This window comes from Ptychodera flava, chromosome 19 (assembly GCF_041260155.1).
Source record: "Ptychodera flava strain L36383 chromosome 19, AS_Pfla_20210202, whole genome shotgun sequence".
NCBI lineage: Eukaryota > Metazoa > Hemichordata > Enteropneusta > Ptychoderidae > Ptychodera > Ptychodera flava.
The window spans coordinates 18667786-18679540 of record NC_091946.1 but is presented as its reverse complement, the minus strand read 5'-3'; the positions used below and the strand labels follow the sequence as shown (position 1 = coordinate 18679540).

Here is an 11755-nt window from a genome sequence, read left to right as displayed (position 1 = left end):
TCAGGCAGTCCACATGTCAGGTCACGAGCGAGACGTACAACCCATGACCCTTCATAGCAACACTACGAACATATGGATGCCTTAGGCGCGGTATGACAAGGGGGGCACTGCAGGCCTTCCACCGAGCCGCTCTGTCATCACCGTTACATGATTTCTACACAGTTACGTGTGATTCGATACATCGCGTTCAAATACCATTATAATAAACCACTTCGTTGTTTGGTATAATTCCTCGTCTATCCTCAAAGATCACCTAAATCATGATAAATAGTTTTGAAGAAATCTGCCGCGTGTAGAGAGAATGTCCATCGTTTTCCATGGTCGCGACATGACGAGCGACGCAATGCAACCGCGATCCCTCAGGATCGGCACAAGCCTTACGAGTATGGCGAGAGTGTCCGGCCTTCGCAACGCCAGACACTCTCACTATACTCGCAGGGCTCGACCGGCACATACAAGACATGTCGATCCCCATTGCTGAAAACTTTATATTCACACAGTCCAATATATGGAGCTACGATATTTCTGCAGTAGCCTATATACATAGCTCTGGGTGGCAGGGCTGTGAGTAGCCCTGCGTACAGGTTTGTGTGTTCCCGGCATTATATACGGCCTCCACCACAGTAGTGGAGGCCGTATAACGCAGGGAACACACAGACATTTACGCAGGACTAGGCTGTGCGCTAACGGCGTTATACTGCCTGGCCGTATAACTCCTGTAACTCACAGCCCTGCCACCCGGAGCTACAGTATACAGAGAAGTAGCGGCTGCTTGATCAGTGCATGGAGGTAGTAGAGACTACCTCCATGATCAGTGTTTGTCAAGTTGGGCGCGTTCGCGTTCTACATGCACTAGTGAAAACGTTGCCTAGAATCTAGACAGAGTGTTTTAGCCTGAGTATTTTTGCCTTTGTCACACTCCGTTCAGAGGCTAAACCCACGGTTACGTGTGTTTCGATGCATAGCGGCCGCTGCGTGGTATGCAATTTTACTAAGCATACCAAACACGGAGGCCACTATGTATCGGAACCACACGTAACCGTGGGCTAGTGGCTAGCCATCGTTTTGTTGGGGTAGGACTCCATGGTTTGGGCCTAGAATGTCTATGGTTTGGAAGAGGCGGTCCTACACTGTACAGTGAGGGGATCGCTGGCTGCCGGCGTGTAGGCCTACTGTACTAGCGACGGGACCGCCGGCCGCTGGCTTACCACCTCGAGTGTATATTGAGGCACGCCATGAGGGGACCGCTGGCAGCCGACTAACCACCACGAGTGTTTTGTCCACCTGTAACTGTTTAATATAGAATGGAACGTGTCGGTAACTTGGACGTCCATGAGATGATATTGAAGACTAGAAGCTGAGAGTTATCGCTGAAATACCCAAAATATCTTGTCCAACATCCGAGTGTGATGATCCAAAACCCTCTGGCATTAAACTGTAACAATCATGACGTTGAAAATTTCATGTTGGGCTTTTTCTGCGGGGTGTCCCTCTCTGTTTTCTTTTCTCGAACGGGCCTCTTTTTTTCCTACAGTTTTTTTGTTGATTTGATTTGAGGAGACCCTCGTTTGGTTTTTGTTTTTGTAACCTCGTTTGTTGGTTTTTTGAGGGGGATTGTTTTTTTTTTTTTTTTTTTTTTGTAACCTCGTTTTGGTTTCTTTTCAGCCTCAACGCCGGCGCGATCTCGGTCGACTTTTCAGTTGTGATTCTCTTTCTTTTTTTAGTCAGACCTGATGGTGAATCATTTTGTTTTTTGGTAGTAGTGCAAGTACTATTTGTGGTTTTGTTTTTAATCATTTCAATATTTTTTTGTGTGTGTGCTTGATTTTTTTTTCTTTTTTCCCTTATAATCAGCATTCATTGCACCTTTATATCAAATACACGTGTATGTGTACGTCAATAAGTATGGGAGTGTGGTATTTCTAAATTTTTGCAAACAGTTTATCTTCTCATTGCGGTTTAAAGAATATTTTACAATTAAGCATTACACAACATTCTGCCCTTTTTTGCAATAATACTTTTCTCGTTTATTTTCTTCCGTAATTCCATCGAATTTTTATTTCAATCGAGAAAGACGGTTGCACGTCATCTTTATCTGTACAGACACATTCAAATATTTAATGACACGTATTTTCAAATGAATGATATTTTTATGAAAAGGTACATTAATAACATGCAATGATATAGACGAAAGAATTTTTTTCTTTATTATCCATACACGTTTAAGACTTTTTTTTAGAAAGAAAATTTGACAGTTTATTTTTACTCTATGACGATAAATATTTTTGAAACATTTGGCGCGCCGTAGTCCTGCCGGTCATCATGGAAAAGAACAACATTTAGACGATCGTGAAGAACAGTACTTTGAAGTCCGAGACGAGGGCGTGTTATTGGTGACCTATCCAAAAGTCGGTAAGTCCCCCGTGCACCATAAGAACATGGCTTTGAATTCAGTCAGTAAAACGGTACCGAGCTGGCGGCAGAGTATGCCTTGCCTGTTAACGCTTCAAAAGAGTTGAACTTGGGTTACCTTTTAGTTGGTAGATAGTGACGAAATAAACATAAATAAATAACTAACAATAACAGACAAACTTTGACAGTGTCCTCATAAAACGCGCAAGACATAAAATCTCGCCATCATCGCTTACACGTTTTGCTTAGTCATCGCACCAATGGCTACACGCAGTGTTGATTGTTGAAACCGTGTCACCGGTATCGCGGTCTCGAAATCATCGACAACAGCTGATATGAGTAAGGAAAACCCACTATATATGTATACAGTGAAACAGACCGGTAGATCTCGTATTTTATTGTTCTTTGAAACAACATTAGCACGTTTATACACCAAACTGAGACTTTCTGCTCTGCAGTAAGTTAAAATATGTCATCGAAGGCGTGATGAGTAAGCTTTTCGGAGAATTCATGCTTGCGTAAGTATTCTTGGTAGTCTTAGGCCTAGGGTACTTCGAATGCTGAAAGCAAAACACAGACTGAATATGAAATGAGTATGGTATTTTTCTCATTCGTTTCAAGGAACACTGTTTAAAATCCCTTTATTTGCAGCGGGGGGGCTGCTGACTAAGCCTTTTACTTAATCACCGAAGCGGATTCTGCATCTTGACTCTGGCGAACATACCCAGGGGGCATATACCCAGGGGGCACATACCCAGGGGGCACTGCAATAGGAAAGTTATACACATATGTACCGCGCTTTACGTTTCGAGCCCCGTTTTCGCCGCATGATAAAGTGTTGACTTTTGACCCCTGGCTTTGATTCTAGCATTTCTTTTGACCCCAAATAAGCATTCTTAACCTACCATTTGAAGAAAAATTAAAGTTTGATGTAAATATTTGTTCAATAGTGTCAACTGTCAGCACCCTCCACTTTACGGAATATTGTAGAGTTTGTGCTATGAAGTTTGAACAGTCCAGTTATACCCTACCTATTGTACCCACTGCACCCAATTTGGGACTATATGGGTCCCTTTCTAAGGCAGACACAGTTGGTAAATAAGACAGTCACAAACCTTCCTCTCTTTACAAAGCAATGTTTGTATTTTAAAGGACAAGCACATGTAAACACTGACTGTCGAGTCATGTAGTTTACTGTATACATTCAATCCTAATATTCGAAGTTTGATTGTTCACCTCAGAAAACAGTGGGGACTCGACCGAAGCTTGATACAGTATCCAAAGGGTTAGTACACTCCATCAGTTCCATGTAGAATGGAATCAACGTCGTGTGGCAAATGATTAACATTTGCGGAAAATTCAAAGTCTGATTGTGGCTATATGAATTATGAAATAATCTTCTGAGTAAATATCATAATCTGCATAACTTGCACTTGGTCCAAGCTATCAGTATGGCCATAATATCGGAGCGGTTGAAAAAATTAGCAAATTCGGGAGCACGTGCAAAATTCAGGAGCACGTGAAAAAGTTTTGCAAGTACGACCGTAAGTTTATGACACCCATATCGGGACAGTTGGCCAATAGGCGATTAGGATATCTTTTTCGGTAGTGCTGGGTATAAATTGGAAGATGCGGGTCACACTTACTCCATATTCAGATACCTTGCCCGAGACAGCTTACTGTCGCGCTACATAATGGCATCCTCACAGGAGCAAAAGCTCTTCAGGAAGACTTACTTCTTCCGCCCTGGATATGTCCTGCCGGTCATCATGGAAAAGAACAACATCGAGACGGTCGTGAAGAACTTTGAAGTCAGAGACGAGGACGTGTTTTTGGTGACCTATCCAAAGGCCGGTAAGTCTCCCATGCATCACCAGGGCAGAGCTTTGAATTCATTTCGTATATTTTTGGGTAACCCGCTGCAGGCAGAGTATGTTTGCCTGTGAACGCTTCAGCAGAATTGAACTTGGGTTCCTTTCAGTCATTAGGTAGTGACGAAATAAACATAAAAAAATACCGTTAAATAACAGAAGCGGACAAGCTTCGACACTATCTCCATTTCGATGATAAAACCTCGACATCATTGCTCAGAGGTTTTGCTTAGTCATCGCATCAGGTTAAGCCAACGTTGTTTGTTGCAACAGTGTCACAGGTGACGCGGGCTATAGACATAATCAATAATGAATTACTACTGAACACAAAAAAAGAATAAGGACCCCCCCTTTGTTTTACCATGTTTGGTTCCTTCATCTTCTTTGAGTACTATTTGATAGTTCTACAGTTTCACAGTACCATCTCCAAGTTTGGTCGCTGGCTTAGTTTGAGTCTAATGTCACCTATTACATTCATTGTACAATCTTTCATTGGCATCGGTTCAATGTACTTTTATGACAGTAACTGCATCCATTCTGCACTATGTCCAACATTGTCATGGGTTTATCAAATTTGACCGTCAAATATAAGACATCTCTATTGACACGAGGTATCCCTGTAGTCTCGTGCACCTCTGTTTGTAGTCTTGTGCTGTTTAATTAATCTTGTCTGTACTTTCATGCACCCCTGTCTGCAGTCTCGCGTGCCCCTGTCGTACCTAACCCAGCCACTGGAACTTGCACGGTGACTCAGCAGGTTTATCTGCATGCCCAACATAGCAGGACCAATGGTTTCCCGCCCCAAGGGACCATAAATCAATCAATCATTCACTCATTCATTCATTAATATTCATTTCGGACGACCACATAATATCACATCATATATTTGTTCACAACTTACTTGCAAGAGCTGTTTAAAGCATTCTCGAAATTGTAATTACTATTTTTCCATCGCTGCGGGTTATCAGACGCGTCCATTAAAATGAATGTAACGTTATTTGAAGCTACCGGGCCCTGTGTACCACTCCTGGGCATTTTCATGATAACGGCCAAATATGCACATGTTAAATTAGGGAGCCGTCATTACTTAGGGGTCGGAGGAATGTGAAGGGTCAAAATCAATATATTCAGTTTGGTGTATGAAGTAATATCAAAAAGGTTCAGTAAATATGCAAACATGAGCAAACAATGTGACGATCTTCAGAATTGCGGCATAACTGCACATCATTGCCATCAATATATGCAAGAGGCCCACTCAAAATAATTATATCTAGTATTGATATATTAAATATGAAAATTAGGTAGCTAAATATGCAAATTAGGTAACTTAAGCATAATTAATGAATCTAGTGGTTCGGTCAAAACCAATGCATTCAGTATTGATATAGAGTTAAAAAGATATTTATTATATATGCGAATGAGCAAATTACTAATATGTGACGCTCATCAAACTTTCAGCATAAATGGACATAATAAGTGTGACCAACATACTTCTGAGCTGTCTTTGGAGTACGGAATTTTGATGAATGGCCAACTTTATAATAATTCGATATATATATATATATATATATATATATATATATATATATATATATATATATATATATATATATATATATATATATATATATATAATTTATGTGTCAATAAATCCTCAGGTACAAATTGGACAGCGGAAATCATCGATGCAATCCAAAACATTGACAACATCGATATACTCAAGGAAAGATCTCTCATGGAAAAAGTTCCCCTGTTAGAGCTCGGCCCATCTACTCATCCCGATTTGGTGGAAGATGGTATCACGCAAGTACCGTCATTTGCAAAAGTCATACTAGAGACAATGCCCAAGGGCTCACCGAGAAGAATAGCCACGCACCTTCGTCCTGACATAGCTCCAGTACAGCTGTTTGAAAAGAAACCGAAAGTAAGTTCAACTGCGATTCACAAAGTTGCGATAAAAAATTGATACTGCGTGTTTTGCGGTCGTACTGAAAAGCTGAGCACTTTGTCAAGAGACAGTTTGTATGATTGGAGCTTTCCTGACAGCACCCTTTACATGCCTTAAGGTTCCATTGTAAGCTCACATGTTCATCATGTGTGAGTTTTTTTCGTACTTCAGTCTGTCTGTCTGTCTGTCTGTCTGTCTGTCTGTCTGTGAGCGCTATATTTCGAGAAACCAGATTTAAATCAAATTTGGTACATATGTTCTGTTTTGGACTTTGAATGGCAAGAACTGATCACTTTTTGCCGGGGAAGGTTTGCGTAATTAATAATGATTTGTATTAGTATTTGTTCAGAAATCAGACGTTCTCAGAAATTCATCATCATATCAGACGAATCTTGTTGCAGATGTTAATAAAAAAACGTAAGCAGATTTAAAGCTAATGTAGAGGTTTTACGATAATGACACTGCTCATTCGCATATTTATTGAACTTTCCTAATTAGGGATACATTGATTGAACCAAATTTGATGAAACATGTTTTAATGCAAGTCAATTAGCCACATTACATCAGTTATTTCTGATTTGAGTATTTAACGAACGTTTCTAATGCTGGATATACGTCCAGATCGACTGGACCAAAGTTTATGAAACTTGTCATGTACACTGAAGATACTAAGATATAACATTGACGAAAGTCCTTTTTTAAAATTTGCTTCATAAAGTTGTTATACGATGATCTAACGGCCATGAAAGAAATTTAGCATTATCATTTCAGGTAGATACTAATTTCTGTATTTTGGATTGAAGCATTATACGATGGATATTGCTCGAGATGTTGATCATAACAATTTTAATAAAGTTGTAAACTCATAACAAGAATATCAAAGAAAAGTTTCGACGTCTGTAACATATACTGAAGCACGGGAGCGTGTTTAGGTGACACCTGGTCGTTATTATGATTCAAATATTTTTGTTGTGTCTGTAAATCACATTCTCGTTCTACTCTCGAAACTCGTTCTACTCTCGAAACTGTGTCGAAATACCAATACCGTGCACCATTAAACTCAATACCACGGTCTAAACAAGTGTACTTAATTAAGCAATAAAGCACACCCAGCGATGGTATACCACGATATTTTGACCAGTTCACGACATATATGCAAGAGCAATAGCGAGGGCATATATGAAGTGAGCTGGTCAAAATCTAGTGGTATACCGTCGTTGGGTGTGATTTATTGCTATTATATCATAACAGTATATTGAAATTCTGGCGTGGAACGTCATAAATAGATATTTGCTCAGGCTGAGAGCTCGCGCGTATGCCAGCCGTGGTATATCGCCAATATACCACGGTTCTTTTCGCGTCCCGACCAATCAGATCGCTGTATTTGCACCATCAATATACTGGTATGATATAATATCCAATATTATCTTGACTAATCAATATTGGTCCGGACCAGAATTCATGTGTGAACAAGAACACCGGATATAAACAGTGTTGTGTTGTGTTCAAAAGGGGAAATAACACCTTAACTTTCAGCATATTAGGGAGACGAATGAAAACACAAATTTGGTTTTTTTTTTATAATAAAGGATATAGCTATTGAATATTTGAAGCTATTAGTTACGGTCGAAAGTTTGCTTCATGATTTGTTAAAGGATGCGAGGACCAATGTCAATTTTTATAAGCACCTTGCAAACTCATTGCAATAACATCAAAGAAAATTGTCAATCTAGATACAACTGCAACATATACTGAAACATGAGAGCATCTCCAATTCTGCCTCGAGGTTTCACCCCACGGTATTATTTATACTTTCATGGCGGAAAAGACCGAGGACAGACAGACATAATTTTCACTCACAGGAGTGCCATCTATCCATCAGTCGTATTTTAATGGCAGCTTACTTTGTCAAAAATTCATACAATAAAAGATTACTTGATTACTTTCTGAAATTCAGTGTTCTTGCCCTTCTTTTGCCTTACACTTACACATGCGTCAGTGCTTTTCCATTTATTTTTGCAAGACTTTTTTAGTTTGCCTTTCCTGTTTGGCTTTTCCGCAGTTCTTTGCTTTTGCGTCGTCTACCGCACGCGATCATCTCGATATCTGTGTGTTTACCTGCGTCGTTTCTGTATGCTATTCCATTCTGTAGACGATCGTGGTGGACAGAAACCCAAAGGACTGCCTCACTTCTCTCTATAACTGGCATCTGACCGTGGGCTTTCTGGACCCCTTAACCTGGGAAGAAATGTTCGACGCGTACATGAAAGGACTCAGTAAGTAAGCTAAACCGCTTATTCTTTGACACACACCGTTTGATCAAGTTCTGCAGACAAACTGTGGATCAAATCAGGAGGCGTCTTTACATGTAGCAGAATTTTCAATGACAAATGTAACATATATTAGCGGTTAGGGTAGTCTGTGAGTAACATTTGCCAACGCTTGGATGTAGAGCGAGAAATGGCATAGCATGGGTTCGTGCAAAAAGGTAAATCATTTGAAAGCTTCGACTTGTCAGGAAACGCAAATTCAATGGTCGAGGTAGTATACATATTGGGTAAATGTTAGTACACATGCGCACCGATACTGTCTGTGGAAGTATGCATGGACAGAAGTGATCCCACTTAGGACGCCCTCACAGTTTACTGTCTGTGAATATTTCAATTTTGATTCATTCCGTTGCAGCAATATTTGGCGACTATTGTGAGTTCATTAAATCATGGGCGGAGTACAAGAACGAACCTTGGATGTTTTGGATACGCTATGAAGACATCAAGAAGGTGAGGCTAGTAATACAAGTATTCGATATAACAATGCATGATCGCAACTTCCAGTGCAAATGAAGTTTAACGCTTGTCCATTCGGCAATTTTGTGAACAGCACCAGCCTGCCTTAAAATGTGTTGCACCGTGTGCACATTATCTAATTTGGTTCACAGACGGTACAATACCAATGCGCCGTCCATGAATATTAGCCATGAATGACGAATCGCTTGCGTCCGATCTGTATACTTATATAATATCACTTGACATTAATTGAGGATGTGCTTAAAACGTCTCAAAACGTGTCCAGCATGCTATGTCTTCGTGGATCATGGCAGTTGTAACGTTGCATGTTTCCAGTAATTGCCCTACACAAAATATATTTTGTAATTTTTATATTTTACACCGAGTCGCAAATATGTTCATATAATTATCACCTGAGTATGTACCCGTACATTTGTGTGTAGTGTCTGATAATAAGCTTATTCTTTACACGCAAAAGCTAGTCCCCGCTAGAATTCATTTTCAACCCTATTAGCATTACATTTTGTACACATTATGTTTCGAAGTTTATTATACAAGTTTATTTCAACACACAGAAGGAAGAAGTACTCTTTCTTTGAACAAATACAATGAAAATAAATATACAAAGTCACAGCAATCAAATTACCTCTTGAACGTTAACCAATGGATGGCCGTTGAGTGAACGGGTGCGTATAAAGGTTACACAGCAAACAGATCAGACGAAATAAACTTGTTTAAGTCGTTTTCTTCTCACTGCCTTTCTCTTAGGATCACAAAGGTTCTGTCAAGAGAATTGCTGATTTCATGGGCAAGTCTCTGACAGACTCACAACTCGATGAAGTGGTTCGGGTCACTGACTTTCAGTACATGAAGAAGGCCAGTGAGACAATCAAAGGTCGTGAACTCGTTCTCAGGCCAGGGGGCACATGGCAGAGGAAAGGTAATTAGTGCCAACAAACTCCCTTTCGTAGCGACAAACTTGATCAACTCAAGTGAAATTAAATGCGTCTCCCACTGCAAAGAAACTTGATAAATAAAGAAATTTTCAATAACACAACAATAATATTTTCGAATTGCATTGATGGAGAGTACTATCAGATTTTAGCAGGAGTGGATGTATGTGGGCACAACCACGCATCAATTACTAGTAACCTAGGCAGTCGTAACTGTTGAGCCCTTTAGAACACAGTAAATAACGAGGCGCTCGGTGGAAAACCTTCAAGTGTGTATCAAAGATTTTTGTGTCAAGTATTTTAGCACGACCTCCAGTTTTCATAAGCATACATCACCTATTACCCTACTGAGATACAGGAATGGCTTGGTGGCGCCTGACTTATTCGTAATTTGTTCGTCTTTTCATTTCTGTAGGCGTTTCTGGTGGTTGGAAAAACACATTCAGTGTGGCCCAGAGCGAGATTTTTGATAAAGATTACAATGAGAAAATGAACGGTTACGAAGACTTGAAATATGATTTTTAATGTCGACGTTTCACTAGCACTATTTCCCAAAAAGTGCATCGTTTGGTACAAAATGCTCGCTCCAAATATTTTCTAAGCGCTTGTCTTATGGAAGATTAAGTTTTCAGTATTTGAAGGTCGAAAACAAATTTCATTCATGGATCAACGAAATATAATGTCTATTCAGTAGAATATGTGCGAAGTGATACTTGGAAAGGTTAGTGTCTTTCATCATTAACCCTTTGAGTGCTATATTTTTCCCACCACAATTTCAGAGCAACATTTTACCAATTTTTATGAACTTTTCTGTAATTTTTCTGATAATTTTGGACAAAATGAACACAACATTTCATTGGCCACAGTTTTTTATCAAAATTTTGGCAAAAATCAGACAAAAATTGGCTTAGGTATATTTTATAAGGCTGACAAAAATTGACTTTGGCGCTCAAAAGGTTAACAAAGCAGGCATTTCTCTTCGATGGAAGAAGTGATTCAATGGGTAGGAATAGCACACAAATCCCTCTTACTTATAGACTAAACCTGTGTGACTTCAACAAGCTAATTGAGATCAACTTTTAGTAATGCTACACTTGAATCGCTACGTGGAAGGGATAACTATGCTCAATGGATCGGACACAGTTTGTAATACTTTGTGAATAAAAAGTGCGTTGATAAAAGATAAAAGACTAGTGCTTTCATTTATTAGAATGGTCAAAACACCGGTCTCTCGACTGAGTATTGTATCATAATAGCACATACCAAACATGGCATTCATTGTATTTGGACAATTATAATTTGTTCTTTGTTTATGATGCCACAGCGACAATGTGCTACAATAAACGGAAATCTCGTTTTAAATGTATTTATCGTTTTGGTTAGCAGAAGACATCTGTCAAGAAACCCCTCTCGTGTTAATGTTCAAACAGTGTCTTCTGAACATGTTCATTGAAGATACCGCAGTAAAAGGAAAATTTTTTAATTAAATGTGAAGATTAACAATAATTGTACATACCACAACACTACATGACAAGTGAAAATTGTCACTATACATACGAGGCTTCGGTTTTACACGGTAATTCTGCAACACAACCGACGTTCCTCAGAAGCAACATATATACGAGAATTGTACACAGGAAAGATCTCTCTCACAATGCAAAAGTCAGTTTATTTCACAAGCCGATTTTTGTTTTCATTTTTATTACGTCATCATGCAACAATTCAAGCGGAAAAAGGTAACAGTTTAGGATACACGTCCATGCATACCTGACTCCAATGGCGACG

At 39.5% G+C, this 11755-nt stretch overlaps 1 protein-coding gene across 1 annotated transcript; it reads left to right on the top strand.

Moving 5' to 3' along the window:
- The first annotated feature begins 3789 nt into the window (after nt 1-3789).
- LOC139118799 (sulfotransferase 1C2-like) lies at nt 3790-11158 on the top strand. Its single transcript, XM_070682263.1, has 6 exons — nt 3790-4266; nt 5942-6207; nt 8384-8507; nt 8917-9011; nt 9786-9957; nt 10386-11158. The coding sequence occupies exons 1-6, from the start codon at nt 4107-4109 to the stop codon at nt 10493-10495; spliced, it is 927 nt and encodes a 308-aa protein (XP_070538364.1). The 5' UTR covers nt 3790-4106; the 3' UTR covers nt 10496-11158.
- The last annotated feature ends 597 nt before the right edge of the window (nt 11159-11755 follow it).

Coding starts and splice junctions, on each gene's coding strand:
- LOC139118799 (XM_070682263.1), top strand. CDS start 4,107: ATGGCATCCTCACAGGAGCAAAAGCTCTTCAGGAAGACTTACTTCTTC. Junction 9,012..9,785: donor GCTATGAAGACATCAAGAAG/GTGAGGCTAGTA, acceptor CCTTTCTCTTAG/GATCACAAAGGTTCTGTCAA. Junction 9,958..10,385: donor GGGCACATGGCAGAGGAAAG/GTAATTAGTGCC, acceptor TCATTTCTGTAG/GCGTTTCTGGTGGTTGGAAA.